The 16,720-nt window shown below is 40.0% G+C and overlaps 1 protein-coding gene across 1 annotated transcript in view; it reads left to right on the top strand.

Moving 5' to 3' along the window:
• LOC124292027 (transforming acidic coiled-coil-containing protein 2-like) overlaps window positions 1-16,720 on the top strand; it is a 31,055-nt gene that overhangs the window by 1,251 nt on the left and 13,084 nt on the right. The window contains 12 exon segments of the mRNA XM_046729099.1: window positions 1,223-1,365; window positions 2,173-2,222; window positions 3,114-3,788; window positions 3,790-5,416; window positions 5,419-6,088; window positions 6,875-6,930; window positions 8,111-8,195; window positions 9,975-10,017; window positions 11,196-11,394; window positions 13,156-13,257; window positions 13,843-14,033; window positions 14,214-14,257. Of these exon segments, the coding sequence (XP_046585055.1) occupies window positions 1,234-1,365; window positions 2,173-2,222; window positions 3,114-3,788; window positions 3,790-5,416; window positions 5,419-6,088; window positions 6,875-6,930; window positions 8,111-8,195; window positions 9,975-10,017; window positions 11,196-11,394; window positions 13,156-13,257; window positions 13,843-14,033; window positions 14,214-14,257 (3,874 nt within the window). The 5' untranslated portion in view covers window positions 1,223-1,233.

Here is a 16,720-nt window from a genome sequence, read left to right as displayed (position 1 = left end):
TTGTAAAATTCCTGTTCACTCTGCTCCTCATTTAGCATAGTTTGGAGCATTTGTTCGATATCATGACTTTTAAGCCAACTTGTACACACATTTGAAGTGTCTATACACACCCATACACATAATGCATGTTTTTGAATACACAATGCCATTTAGGAAGTGACATATTTATTATCGTATGTGTTGCATTTGCATCAGGATAGTAGTGATGTCTGAAACCTGACTGTTAAGCATGTAGTATAAGCCGTAAAAAAATGCATGCATATTCCTAGTTCATTTGTTCTCAGCTTTAAATTTACATAGTCTCGTATGGATTTTGAGCACCTTTAATTTAGTACACGTTCATCTAAGGAACTTTCACAGCAGTCATGAGCAAACAAGACAATAAGATATACTTATAACACATGTTATATTGTGATCATGCTTTCTCAGTAAGGCTGACAGCTGACAGAATCTGTACTGAGAAAGTGTAATCCCAAATATAACATGTGTTACATTTGACCACTTTCTAAATGGCATTGTGTGTTCAAAGCTGGGAAAGATTTCCACCCGTAATCCCCGGTTTTTTTTATCATTCTATGCCTTAGAACAAATGGTTTTTATTTTAAAAAAATTAACCCTTACCCTAAACCAAACCCTAAAACCTCGAAATAATTCTAATAAATAGAGTACATTTCCATTTTAAGTGGATACAAACTCTTACCCAAAGCCAGGGCTCCAGATAATTTTTCATGATCAGGAGTACATACTCCTTATTTTTCCAATATAGGAGTACTGGAAAACAAGAGTACATTTAGAGTACTGAATGGAATTTAATGGTCGTATCAGTAATCTTGTGTTTCGTTTCATATATGCACCACAACATTGCTACTCTTGTGTAAACAGGTCAGTAAACAATAAAACAATACTTTTTCAGATAAATACGTCTGTAAATGATTCTTAAACCGTACACCATTGCTGTTGTGCGTATCTGCTACGTTTTTAAAATTGTTTCCGACCATATCGTGCTTATTTTATATCCGTACATACGCCAATACGGCCCTTATCTGGAGCCCTGCCAAAGCTGTACACACTTTCTAAAGTTTAATTTGATCGTTCAATTCACTGATTATTCAATCAATCACTCCAGCACTAGGTACAGATCTCCATGGTTACTGAAGGTCCAGTTCCCCTCTGCATACTGGCTGGAACTGAGATGTGTTTTAACTGTTTTTTTGTTATCAAGGAATGTCCACCATGGATGAGAATACCCCGCCAGCACAAATGGCAAGAGGGAAGACAGTGAGTGGAAGCCCCTCCATCAGATCTGTGCTGAAACCAGTAGAAAACGTCGTACAGCTCCAGTCACCTGGAAATAAAAATCTAAAGGTACTGTTTGCACTTTGAGGTGTTCCAACTCCTTGTGAAACTTGTTAAAAACTTGACATGTTCTTGATGGGTTTTTTTAAAACTTTTCCTTTTTTGCTGAAAATATATTTTCTGTGTGTGCATGCTATCAATATTGTCAGTATAAATATCATCAAATTACCGTTTTCAGTTATGTTTTGAGAACTGACTTTTAATACATTTCGTGAAGGAACCCCATGTTTATGATATTTATTATCCCCCGCCACGAAGTGAGGGGATATATGTTTGAGCTCCGTCGGTCCACCCATCAGAGATGATGGGGACATATTTTCTCAGAAACCGTTATAGATAGAGAAACCAAATTTGATATGTGTTTTCAGGACATAAATACCTTGATGGATTTCGAAAACGGAAACCGTGTTACAATTTGTTACAGTGTTATAGTCCTTGTCATGCATTTCTTGACTTAGTGCACGATATCCCCAATGGGGACAGATTTTCTCAGAAACTGTTTTAAATAGGGAAACAAAATTTGATATTTGTTTTCAGGGCCCCGTTCAAAGTGATCATAGCGCTAAGATGATCGTAACTCCCATACTTTAACATAGACTTACGACAGTCGTAGCGCTACAATCGCTTTGAGGAACAGGGCCCAGGAATTTGAATGTCTTGGTGGAGTCTTCTTGTTAAATAGAGTTCCCCCTAGTTTTTAAATGTATAGACCCATTTATATGAATCTGTAATTGTGGGTTTAACATGGCTGGACTTAAGCGTGAATACAATTCATCAGGTCATTTCATAAATATGTTTGATTGTTTCTGTGTCCAGGTGCCTTCCCAGCCTTCTCCACTAGCCACAGCACCTACCACCACCAACAGGTACGATATTGTAAGAGATACGGAAGACACAGAACTGTGGGCAGAACGTACCAGTTGTCTCACCCAGAACGACCACCGAGACTATACAGCATTTGCTACTGAAGTTATCCATGATATAATTAGATCTTTGCCAGTCCCGGTGTAAGTGGACGTCAGTCTGCACCATCTGAACCACTTGCATGTCCTTGATCAGGGCTATATGACTGCCACACTGAGCCCTGGTTTGGTGTTTTAAGGGAAATAACAAATTAACTTGATTACTAATTGTCAAACAAATCACAAGCACCACATCAGCACAATTAATTGTTTTTGCTCAAATTTACTAGTATAATGACTTTTAACATGTTTAATTACTAAACAAGCCACATTCCTTTAATTCACCAGTCACTGTTCTTCTGGGTCTGGGACGGTGGGGTAGCCTAGTGGTTAAAGTGTTCGCTCGTCACTCTGAAGACCCGGGTTCGATTCCCCACTTGGGCACAATGTGTGAAGCCCATTTGTGGTGTCCTCCGCCGTGATATTGCTGGAATATTGCTGAAAAGTGCGTTAAACCATACTCACACACTCACTCTTCTGGGTCTTGATGTTAGAAATTACAACTGGTCAATAACTTTTTTAACACATGAGAGAACAATGAATTAACAATTTGTATTTTAATATCAAATTAATTATTATTATCAAATTTTCCATCTAAATTATTAAACAAATGTTAGGTGTGTTTATCAGGTAAAGGAGCACAACTGTTTTCCTCATCTATATGTACTAGGTGTCAAAAAGATCCCTTGAGCTTTGCTTGTGCAGGTGGTGGAGGAAAAAGCTAATAATTAATTGTTTATTGCTTTACTAAGAATATGTGTCTATTGTGTTCAGTTGCCTGCTGTGTTATTTCAGTGACGCCTACACAGTATCTGCAGACTCAGATGACGAAATTCAGTTCCAGACCAAGGCCTATACAAATGATGAGAATGCAGATCCTTTCAAATCCAAGGGAGGTCTGGCCAACTCTCCAGTCACATCTGTACTAGCTTCCTCTGTCGGGAATGTTGCTGCATCTCCAGCTAGAGCTGTTGACTCTCCAGTGAGGAGCAAGGAAGATGTGGATCCTTTCAAGACAAGGTCTCAGATTGCCAACTCTCCATTAGCTGCCCCAGAAGGCACTGATGATGACAGTATTCTGGCTTCCATGACTGGACAGGCAGATGCACAGGATGAAGATGCCTTCAAGACGAAGGTTCAGCTTCAGAATTCACCCCCTAAAGAAATAAAGAATACACCTGTTAAAGCCATCCCTGACGATTCAGATGTTGATCCTTTTAAACCCAAATCACAAATTGCAAACTCTCCGGTGATTCCTCTTTCTGAAGTATCAATTGGTTTACCTGACAATTTGGATGAAGTCGACCCATTTAAAACCAAATCACAAATTGCAAACTCTCCAGTGATTCCACCTTCTGAAGTATCAATTGGTTTACCTGACAATTTGGATGAAGTCGACCCATTTAAACCCAAATCGCAAATTGCAAATTCTCCAGTGATTCCTCCTTCTGAAGCAGCAACTTGGTTTACCTGACAATTTGGATGAAGTTGATCCATTTAAAACCAAATCGCAAATTGCAAATTCTCCAGTGATTCCTCCTTCTGAAGCAGCAACTGGTTTACCTGACAATTTGGATGAAATTGATCCATTTAAAACCAAATCACAAATTGCAAATTCTCCAGTGATTCCATCTTCTGAAGTATCAACTGGTTTACCTGACAATTCGGATGAAATTGATCCATTTAAACCCAAATCACAAGTTGCAAATTCTCCAGTGATTCCTCCTTCAACAGTATCAACTGGTTTACCAGATACTTTGGATGACATTGATCCTTTTAAACTCAAATCACAAATTGCAAATTCTCCTTCAACTGCTTCTATTGAGGTATCCAATGGTTTGCCTGAAAACCTGGACGAATTTGACCCTTTTAAATCTAAGAACATGGTTCAAAACTCACCTGTTAAATGTTCTGCCCAGACCACTGTGGAAGCAGCTGAATGTTTGAAGATTTTGGAGGATGGTGAACCAAAGGAACAAGATTCAAACCAGACGTCTGAGTGTTCATCACATGAATTTACTGAAGGACTGCCAGACAGTCTTGACGGTATTGATGTTTTCAAACCCATGGCTCAGATGGTTAACTCTCCATGCCAGAATTCAACCATTAACTCGACAATGGGAACTGCAGATCTCACTGTAATTGAGAATTTGCTTGATGATATTGATCAGGTAGATCCCTTTCAACCCAAATCAGAAATCACAAATTCACCAGTAAAAACCTCTCCTGAATCTACTGATCTGACAGAATCAGATCTTGACCCTTTTAAACCTAAGTCACAAATGCAAAATTCCCCCATCAAAGAAACACCATCAAAAACAGCAGAAGCGTCTATGGGCCTCCCAGACACTGTTGGTGATGTTGATCCTTTTAAAAGTAAATCACAAATACCAAATACTCCTCTCGGAGAAACACCATCTGATGCAACTGGGAACCTACCAGAAAATCTTGATGTTGACCCGTTCAAAACTAAATCGCAAATACCAAATTCCCCTGTCAAAGAAACACTTTTGGCAGGAACTGGGGACCTACCAGAAAATCTTGAAGATGTTGATCCTTTTAAAAGTAAATCACAAGTACCAAATTCTCCTCTCAGAGGAACGCCATCTGTTGCAACTGGGAGCCAACCAGAAAATCTAGATGTTGACCCGTTCAAAACTAAATCCCAAATCCCAAATTCCCCACTCAAAGAAACACCATTGACAACTGTTGGTCTACCAGAAACTCTTGATGCTGTTGACCCTTTCAAAACAAAGTCCCAAGTTGTCAATACCCCAGATATGAAAAAGGAAGTTCTGCCAGTTACAGATACAGACCCTGAGATAGACCCTTTCAAAACCAGCAATCAGGTGGCTAATTCACCATTGAAAATTGAATCAACATCTTCAGCTAAGCCTGTTACTGACATTGATACCACTGATCCTTTCAAAACAAAAAGCCAAGTCATGAATTCACCCATAAAGCCTACAGCCGAAGTGAAACAAGCTGCTCCTAAGGCTGTTGCGAAACAGAAAACAAACCTACAACATGTGACCAACCGGTGGACTTTGATAGCATTGATCCCTTCAAGACAAAGACCTGTGTGGCTAGTTCTCCGGTGAAGCCTGTCTCAACCATGCCAGGTGATGCTGATCCATTCCAAATGAAGTCTAAGATTCAAAACTCTCCAGGGTCATTGCCAGATGGTGATCCTTTTAAAACTATAACCCAGCTGCACAATTCACCTGTTAAAGCAGGCAATCCCACAATTACTGTAGACAATGGAGGAGACCCATTTCAAAGCAAGTCCAAGGTGCCCAACTCACCGGTCAAACCATGTGGTCTGATGACTGGCTTAGACCCCTTGGTGCCCAGTGTACAGGTCGAGCATTCACAACAAGTGCCATCATCTGTATTTGCAGCAGAGTTAAATTTAATTGGGGACCCCTTTGCAACCACAGTGAAAGTTGGAAATTCACCTGCAGGAAAGACACAGCCAGCTTCAACTGTGATGATAGATTCACAAGCTTCTCGGCAACAACCTGTCCAGGCGAGTTGTGTTGATCCTTTTGACAATCTGGACGCTTTTAACCCATTCCAGACAAAGTCAGGGTTGGGTAATACTAACAGCAACTTCAACAATAACGGGCTACCGAAGACTCCCAGACAGAATTCTGGTGGGATGGATCTCATAGGCGACAACGTCATGTGCATGATTGCCACAGGGGAAACAGCTGGTGGACAAGAGGGTATGAACTTTGCCCAGGATGATTTCAGACCTGCAAATGAAGGTGAATATTGATTACAAATCATGAGAACTTTTACAGGGCAATCTTGCCACTTCTGATGATCAAACTTCTACACTCTTAGCATAGATTTAGTAACAGCCAAAATTGTTCCCGTCTCTTTCTCCAAACTTGTCTCCTTGCATCATAGTATGTAGATTTTAGTGTTGTATAAACTTAGTAACAGTGATTAACTGTGCTTGCCAAATGTATGAAAATAAACGTGACTCTCACTGTACTCTGTTTTGGAATAGAGGCTACCTATCATGTCATTTCTGACAGTAACCCTATGTAAAACACCCCCACTTGTCATAAGAGCAGTCCTAAACAATTATCAAGAGATGTGTAATTGTTTCCCCACTGCCTGGATTGTTCCCGTCTTCAACATTGGCCTTATGATTTGGGTTATTAACAGTCCACAATTGTGAAACTTGCAGACTAGCTGCAAAACTTTTCCGATTCATGCATCAAAATAAGATTGTTTGCTGAGACAAGCCAGGTTTTAAATGTTACTGTATGACATTTACAAATTCATTTTGGAATTTAGTGTCTTAAAATGCCAAGTTCACACTAATTATTTGTTGATATTGCTTGGAAGCAATATTATGTGAAATAATGAAAAATGATTATAAACTACAGAAAATAACTAACCTAACTACAGGTAGAGTCTAGGATACTTCCTGCTGCAAACTTGGATGAGCTAATTTGACAATAGTAACAAGATGCATTTTGATTTTTTCTTTCATTGTTTTGTTAGTTCGCGTTTTTCATGAAGTAAATTGTATGTTTCAGTATTCAGTGATCCAAATGTTTGGGACATGCTGGAGACCTTTGGCAGTAACAACACTGTGAGTTTTACTCCTTGTGTTATGGTTTCTTGTTGAACGCCGCACTCAGCAATATTCCAGCTATATGGCAGTGGTCTGTACCAGACAATCCAGTGACCAACACATGAGCATCAATCTATGCAATTGGGATATGATGACATGTGTCAACCAAGTCAGCAAGCCTGACCACCCGATCGCCTCTTACGACAAGCATGGGTTTTCATTATAAAAAAGTTCAAATACAGTGAAACCTGCCAATATCGGCACCTGTCTAATCCGACAGACTGTCAAAACCGGCATAAAATTTTGGTCCCGCCATTTTACAACGATATTATGATCATTAAAACATTGTCTAATCCGGCATGCTTTCCGGTCCCAACAAGCAATTTTAACTATAATTAACACTGTCTAAACTGGCATGGGTATGAGCAGTCCAATCAAGGACAAAATCCTCTTGGCACGGTAGATAATCAGGAAGTAGTGATTGCGCAGTGAATCAAACGCTCTAAGCCAGCTTCCTTAAGTGGCATTTAGAAGCTGGTATGATGAAGTGGAACACTTTTTATGGATAGACAACTTCTTTGTTGCAGTTGTAGATGCGACGTTTCGGTTTCAAGCATTTGCTTGATAACGGTGTTAGGATCTACACCGAAACGTCGCATTCAAGGTCCCTTAATCCAATACACTCCTTTCGGCACGCTTGGCATTATAGAGATAAAGAGAAACCGGCATTTTATTTCGATCCCATGGGGTGCCAGTTTAGACAGGTTTCACTGTACGTTGATCATCAGGCATTCTTTTTTTTCCGATTTTTGGTTTTCAAACAAGCCCTTCATGGTCTCTGTTTACTTAAACTGGTATTCATAAGGAAACTGATTTTTCGTAAGTCAAAATTTAACTTTTTGAAATCTGACTTAGTTAAGTCTGAGACTTGTACTGGTGTTCATAAAGCTACCTACTTCGGAAGTGATTTTTTTTTTAATACTGCCCCAGAACCACAAGGATGTCCTCTAAATTAGAATATTAGTATGATAAGAATATGGTGTATTTCATCAAGTAAAGAGAGAAGGCAGCATATGACTGGTGTATCTTAAATATAATTGTTCTATTGAATTAAAGTTACTTAATGAACTTGATCATATGAGACTAGAGGCAATGTTAACCTGCTTGTTTTGTAGAATGTGTGTTGTGATCTTTGCAGAATGCTGAGTCTGATCTGTCACGTATGTCTCTGTACGTCAAGTTTGATCCTCTGGTCAACTCTAAACCTGCCCACAGCCCTGCAGGTGGGTATTGAGAGAGGTTATCATGCATACTGGGTTTCTCATACCAAGCTGTTCAACATGTACCGTATATTACCGTAGATAAGCCGATCTCATAGATAAGCCGAGGTAACTTGACCCTTAAAATCTGTATCAAAATGGTATGTCCTGCAGATAAGCCGACCCACCAACCTTCGTTCATCTTCTCATCGTTGTCAGTCATCGGAAATAGAGTATCAACAAATCTGTATTGGGAAAAAAAAATAATTAAAACTGAAAAAGTACATAATCTTGTCTAGTGATGTTTAGTTGCAAATTTAACAGTGAAGTGATACAATGTCGTTTTCTTACCACCAGAAAAAAAGTTTGAAGAAAGTTTAACCTGTAGATAAGCTGACCCCCTTCTATAGACTGCTTTTTTTTTGGGTCGTCAAAATTTAGCTCATCTACAGTAATATATGGTACTTGTCTTGAAGGTGGCATTGGTTAAATAATTCACTCATCAGGCCAAAGACCTGGGCCCCCGTTTCACAAAGCTCTCGTAAGCCTAAGATCTCGTAACTTTTCTCGTAACATTGGTACTTCCTATGTTACAGTATAGGAGGTACGAATGCTACGAGAAAAGTTACATGTTCTTATGCTTACAAGAGCTTTTTGAAACAGGGCCCTGGGTTTGATTCACCACATGGGTACAATATTTCTGGTATTCCCCACCATGATATTGCTGGAATATTAAGACAGTGTAAAACCTTGCTCGCTCACTCCCTCACTCACACACAGTCACACACACGATGCTACATGAGTGCAGTAATCTTGAACATCAATGTTAAACAGCGTATCACTTCATGTCATATCCACTTACGACAGGTAAATGACTATGAAACAATGACTTTCATCATTCTTTTAAGAAATGTAACCGGGTCGTGATTGGCGTATAAAGGACGTCCAAACACAGGCTACCGGTGTGAGGTTTTATTTGCATAGGTAGCAAGAGAGGTAACGAAAACCTGCAATACACAAAACAATACCATGAGATAACATCCTAAAAACTTGATACATCTTTCACTTACAAGTACACATTCACATTCACATACATAAATATCTTTGTCAATGAGGCATAAAATCATTGTCTGGATTGCATAAAGAATTCATCAAGGGCGATAGCAATACATGTGTACAAAACATAGGTCATTGTTATGAAATGACATTAAATGTTCTCAACACAATAATCATTTACCACTTTATGGTACCCATGATACAAATTGCAATCAGTGGTGCATATCAATCATAATATATTATCTACAATATATACAGATAATGATAGTTAATATTCAAATTATCAGTACCCTGTGGGTGGCACTGGGGTGTTGATTCTCCTGGGGCAGACGCCTCAAGCATACAGTTCTCCTTAAACAATGAAAATTGTCTGTTTCAATTAGTCATAGATCACACCAGTCCATAAGTCAGTGTGTTGTCAGGTGCAAGATGGATGAAAAACTGCACAGTTTAAACAGACCAATGAAATCAAGGTTAGGGAAAGAACGAAGAGGAGACAATGACTTAAACATGGACTAAGCTGAAATCCCCTTTACCTTTATAGACTGTTCCAAAAGCATAGCAAGGAGAAGTTGAGAAACTACTGTTTTAACAACTTTAAAATCCTAGAACATAAAAGCACCTGAATTAGATCAAACTATTCACAACAAACTAGCTGATTATAAGAACTGGTGTCTGCCACAGAAATGCCTGTTTTATTTTCTCTAGCCATGGACTTCTACCAATACAATATGTCTCTATCTTCAGGAATAGCACGTGGAATACAGAAGATGGAAGTTGTTAAAGATGGGTAAGTTATACATCTACATACAGATGTTCAACATCTATTGTTCTGTGAATCTTCTCCACACTCTGGCATGTTGTCACCCATGTTAGATTCAAGAGGCAATCAAGAAGGTTTAATATATCATTATCCCTTATGATTTGCCTGAAATCAATAATTGAAACTTCGAGGTGAACAGCTTCCAAAGAGAGAACACTTGCCATATATGGAATGTAACCAGTTGCTCCATACATCAAAAAACCGTTGCACGTGGTGTTGTTGGTTTGAGGAACTGGTTTCAATCACAAGTTGTGTGTAGGATATTCCTAAAGAGCGCTCCAAGGGACATAACTCTATGGGGTTCACTTTAAATAATATTCAATCGGTAGGGGGCGCAAGAGTCGATTAATGCAATGTTGCATTAATTAATTCGAACTTCTTAATTTAATATTGTAATCTAACTATCTAAAACAAAAATTGAATAAATTATATGGTAGCTTCCCTGAGGGCTGATAGTTTATTATTGCTCTAATAAATTGCTCTAATATGTTTAGATTTGTCAGCCCCCAACAATTGTATATTGGTTTCATCAAGTGTTACACATCTCATACCTGCATCACTTTGGACTTACCTTAACAAGCTTTTTGTTTACACCTTTGTATGTTTTAGTTGGAAGCCTGGTTGAAACCAGGGCTCCAGATAAGGGCCGTGTCGGCGTATGTACGGATAAAAAATATGCACGATACCATAGGAAATAATTTAGAAAACGTAGCAGATACGCACCACAACAATGGTGTACGGTCTTAGAATCATTTACAGACGTATTTATCTGAAAAAGTATTGTTTTATTGTTTATTGACCTGTTTGCACAAGACTAGCAATGTTGCATATATGAAACGAAACACAAGGTTACTGATATGCCTTTAAATTCCATTCAGTACTCAAATGTACTCTTAAGATTTTCCAGTACTCCTATATTGAAAAAATAAGGAGTACGTACTCCTGATGTTGAAAAATTATCTGGAGCCCTGTGAAACACCATCAAATACTACTATCAAAAATATGATTAAAGCTAGTATTTTACATGAAAATGACATGACATGTAGAGGGTGGTTGCTTCTTGTGATACCTTGCTACACTGCATCGTCATTGAGCACCTGCCAACAACTTGCTGCGTGGCCTGAAGGGTAGCTTTATGATTTCAGTGATGAGAGTATCATGTTGATGGGAACACCACCACGTGGTGGAGGTCGACGGAGATCTATCCTCGTCCAGCGCAGACCTCCAGCTGCCGTAGCCAAAACCATCTTTGAAGAAGAAGATGTGGAAGAAAAGAAGGAAGCTAAGCCCCTCCTGGTGGATCTCATCTTCTCCTGTAGTCCAGAAGCAGAGGAACTCCAACAGGTAGTACATGTACAGCCATTCCTAGCTTATGCGACCGCCTCCGTGGTCTAGTGGTTAGAGCGTCCGCCCGGAGAGCGGAAGGTCGCGGGTTCGATCCCCCGACCGCGTCATACCAAAAGACGTTAAAATATGGTACTTGTTGGTCCCTGCCTGGCTCTCGGCATTAATGGGTACAACAAGGACTGGTTCGCTCGGAGTCAGTATAATGTGTCTGAGTGGGGTATCCATGCTTCACTGCGGCATGGTATCTCAGTGGGCTAGCACTATAAAACCAGCTTAAGTCTGGGCTAGTACAAGCAGCCGCACATACACATACACACGCATGCACGTCGTCATATGAGCGAAATATTCTCAAGCACGACGTTAAATCCAATTTCACCTCACCTCACCTCACCTCACCTAGCTTATGCAGGTTGTGACTGAAACAAACAACCAGCCTGTCAGTGCTTCAACCATTGTACTCAGTTAAGCCATGCTCAAGAATCTAGTGTCCATCAGACTACAGTTGGTATTCAGTATTTTTTCGTTGTTGTAATTTGATATTGTTGCCTGAGTTCTTAGAAACTTGAGAAAAGGGGGGCCCCATAAAACCACAAAGAGTGAGTTAATTTGTTGGAGGAGGTAAAGTGGTAGCGAACAATCTTAATTCATACAATAATAAAACAAAAACTGTTTCCAAAATAGTTACCTTGTTATGTAACTATATGCACTTTAGATGTTGCTGGATTTTTGTGCATGTATTCATATTTCCCTTGTTAAAGCCACTTGTGATAAAACCTCTTGTATCATTTGTACCTTATACTTTTGTTTATAGACAATAAGATGTGCTTAAAACAAATCTATTACCATTGCTCACATTATGAATAGACTGACATTATGGGCACATTGGATGACTAAACCCATTCATAACTAATTGTGTCATTCCGGCAAGTCGAATAGCTACTCGTGACCCTCTCATGGCCATGTTCACGACTGGGCCTTGTCTAAGTGCAAACGGGTACGGAGATGAAAATAGTATAGGACTATTTCCAAGAAAAGATAACTCTGAATTTCCCAACATGGCTACTCCTAGAAATTTATAATACAACACGTTAGTCATTTTAAGTAAGTTTCTTATGTCGTTAACAAATATCAGTAACAAGATAATTTAATAAATCACGGAAGTAATGATGAAAATCGATAATCACAAAGAAACTATTTGACTCATTTCACATTTCACTACTCGTGATTTGATTGGTTTGCCACGATTTTTGGCAATAATGGTTTACTATACAGGTATAAGTCTTCTTGTAGGTCACGGAAAGAGGCGAGTAGTTATGAATGGACTGAACTGTCTCTTGTATACACAACGGTTGCAGTCTGCAGTATTTGAAAAAACTAGATTCAGTCAAGTGACAGACCTTCACTGGAGCATCCATAGCGTGTCTGAGTGTCCTGTAAAATCCCAAGCATGACAATTATCACGTGTACCATAGAACTGAGCTTACTTGGCCATCGAATAATGCTGTATATATATGGCTAATAAAGATTAAAGTAAAAGACATCATATTAAGAATTTTTATTATTTATACAACTTACAGGGTGGTTGAGTAGCCTATTGGTTAAAGCATTCATTCGTCACATCGAAGACCCAGGTTCGATTCCCCACATGGGGACATTGTGTGATGCCAATTTCTTGTGTCCCCCGCTATGATATTGATGGAATAATGCTTAACGTGGCGTAAAACCAAACCCACTCACCATGCTTACTAAATGTTCCAGGAAAAGAAATCCGATCAGACTGAAGGTCTGACTCAAGATCAGGCAGCCCCTACACCCAGACAAGATACTAAGAAAGATGAAACCTTCTTCGAGGTTGTTGAGGTATGGACACTGTATGCTCTAATTGATGGATAACCATTATTAAGCTGCCATTTGTTATCGAGTGTTAAAATTGGCATTGTCAATGATAGTTATAAATCAGAAGAATAAATTATATCCCACGAATCCGTTGGTATATGACCAGATGGTGGCCACATGAATACGTCACACTACGTGCAAACACCTAGCTGCGGGTACATCAACGTGCAGTGAACTTGGACAAAGTACTGTGACTATGTGTCCCAGTCCACCCAGCTGTGAATGGGTACCTCATTAGGATGAGAACTCCACAATAACTCGGTGCGCCTAGTGGCTGCAAGAGTTGTATACTCCCCAGGGAGTTGCGATTGATAATATGATGTGCCGTTGAGATTGACATCCAATGATCAAGGGGGAATAATACCAGCGGCTTGAGCATGCACTAGTTTCCTGGATATGTGCGCTATATAGATATCCTATAATAATAATAATAATAATAATAGTCTGATGAAGAGAGATGTCACGAACTGGTATTCTGAAAGTAATTGTGTTGAAGATAATTGTTAGATTCAGTGATCCAGCTGATATGGAACTGAATGTAATTACTAGGTGCTGAAGTACTCAGAGACGGATGTCAAGAAGATGCTGAAAAAGCAACGTCAGGAGCTGACGCTGGAGTCTCAAGGGAGACAACTCTCCTTGGAGCAGGAGTTGAGTAAGAAGCAGACGGCCCTCAGTGTGGAGGCTAAGCACTATAAGGAGTTGGCCGACCAGCTAGAAGTCAAGAACAAACAGATGAGGTCAGTGATAATAAAGAATGAGGTGCTGAGGGTTATTCTTGACAATTACAAATGTTTTAGCAAAGTTTAAATAATTTCAGAAAAATTCATATATCTGCAAAATAGATGTTTTGTTTCTATTTCTGAAGTCTATTTTCTATCATCAATTCTTGTTAATATGTAATGTTATTTTTGTTTCAGACAAGTTGTCGTTGAATACGAATCCTTCATCAATGAGCTAGTCAGTGAGTAGATTATCCTTCCTTGTATTGAAACCATTCAACAGGGTACAATTATCCCACAATTTGAAATACTAATGCACATGATTGATGCATATCACAACACGTTTACAAAATACTATTATTGTTTGTTTTTTTTACAATCGAACTGTTTTTTCATCTTTTGTTGGCAGAGTTGTTATTTTTTTAGATTGTGAAATTGAGAAATTAACAAATGATTCTAATGATTGAAAAAGAGAGAAAATATTTATAACTAGCTATCTGTATATTATGTGTCTATTATGAATGTGTTCTGACAACATCCAGCAAAAATGCCAGACGGCTAAGTTGTCAAACATGTGTGATGGAAGTCGGATGCATGGGTCTGTTTTAATTCAGGTTCATTAGAAATTACAGATGGGTGAGTGAGTTTAGTTTTACGCCGCACTCAGCAATATTCCAGCTGTATGGCGGTGGTCTGTAAATAATCGAGTCTGGACCAGACAATCCAGTGATCAACAGCATGAGCATCGATCTGCGCAATTGGGAACCGATGACATGTCAACCAAGCCAGCGAGCCTGACCACCCGATCCCGTTAGTCTCCTGTTATGACAAGCATTGGTTACTGAAGTTCATTCTAACCCGGCCCTTCATGGTGTAAAATTACAGATGAAAGAATGCATGCAATATACATGAAGTTTAAGGTACACGTGGTACCACATGCATCATTACTGCAGTAATCTGAAATCTGATGCCCATCACTATGAGTTTGTAATCATTGTAATGGAAGTCATTTGGATCCAGGTTAGAACTGATCTTCAGTAACCCATGCTTGTCGTAGGAGGCGATTGGGTGGTCAGGCTCACTGACTTTGTTGACACATGTCCAGATACAATTATTTACAGACTGCCACCATATTGCAGGAATATTGCTGAGTGCGGTGTAAAAGTTAACTCACTCACTCAGTTTCATATGGAAGATTTATTGATTTGGATATAACCGGGAAATGGTCAAGAGACAACCATTTAATGGACCGCCTCCGTGGTGTAGTGGTTAGAGCGTCCGCCCGGAGAGCGGAAGGTCGCGGGTTTGATCCCCGACCGCGTCATACCAAAAGATGTTAAAATATGGTACTTGTTGGTCCCTGACTGGCTCTCGGCATTAATGGGTACAACAAGGACTGGTTGGCTCGGAGTCAGTATAATGTGTCTGAGTGGGGTATTCATGCTTCACTGCGGCATGGTATCTCAATGGGCTAACACTATAAAACCAGCTTCAGTCTGGGCTAGTACAAGCAGTCGCACACACACATACACACGCATGCACGTCGTCGTATGAGCGAAATATTCTCAAGCATGACGTTAAACCCAATTTCACCTCACCTCACAACCATTTAATATTCTATGATCAGTAATTGGTTCTTTGAGGGAGAAGATATATTTCCTTCACAGCTTCAACGAGTTGTGTTTGTAATCAAAGAAATGAACAAACATTCATGATTTGTTGTAACTTTACGGTGTTTAAGCTGTCTTCAAGCCGTGGCGAGGCAAGATGGGGGACGGCGAGGGGTCCGTTGCTTTCCTTCTCCTGGCTTTAGATAAAAAGCCTTGTAGTGGAGTTCGTGAAAGGGCTGATATTTCATTTTGTAGATTATACTTGCCTAAATTCCTCTTTTTCCAGGCTTTAGGTAAGTTTTGCTTGAGTGTTTTCGTTGAGGCGTTTGCGATGCCGCTCACACATGTTGCTCTTTGTCACCTATATGCGCGCATTAAGGCAGCTATTATGGCTTTGGCAGCTAGTATTTAATAGCTGCGCTGTAACAGTTAAAATATCAGCCGAGTTTTGTATTTTGTTCTGTTTTGTTGTGTGTGCATATTATATTATGTATATCGACAGTCCTTGCTATTATCATGGCGTGGTTCTGTTTTTGCAACCCAAGGGGTGTCACCTGTAGCGGACAGTTTGTAGCCTCAGGATGCGCCACCTGGTTTGCTTCGTTGTTTAGCGGAGAGGAAGCCCATGCGGCGAACAAGGTTGTTCTATGTGTCAGGCTTTCTCCCCGCCTCATCAAGTCCAGACGTGCTGATTACATGTTCTACACATCCTTACTTCAGGCGGGACATTTGGGGTCAGGGAGCGCCTAAAGACAAAGATAAAAACAAAAAGAAAGAGGCGGCTTCCTCTCTTTCGGGATGCTCCTTGCGGGCTGAAGTGCAGGGGCCTCTGGCTCTTTCACCTGCCATCCCTCAACATCACAGGCACCTTCCCCCCCTGTCCCTGTTTCTAACCAGCTAACAATTGATTTACTTTCTGATATATTGCAGAAGCAGATGGATTCGGTCCACACTCACCGTGGCTGGCGATGGCTGGCCTCCGTCAGGAGATTGGCGTCCGACCAGGTGCGGGTGTATTATTGTGCGGATCTATGGCGAGCAGTGCTCCCAACCTCAGCAGGGCTCTGGTGTGGGGGGTTTCTGTGGGGGGTCGCG

This window comes from Haliotis rubra, unplaced genomic scaffold (assembly GCF_003918875.1).
Source record: "Haliotis rubra isolate DU_JTF1 unplaced genomic scaffold, ASM391887v1 Scf505, whole genome shotgun sequence".
NCBI lineage: Eukaryota > Metazoa > Mollusca > Gastropoda > Lepetellida > Haliotidae > Haliotis > Haliotis rubra.
This window is presented reverse-complemented; position numbering and strand designations above follow the sequence as displayed.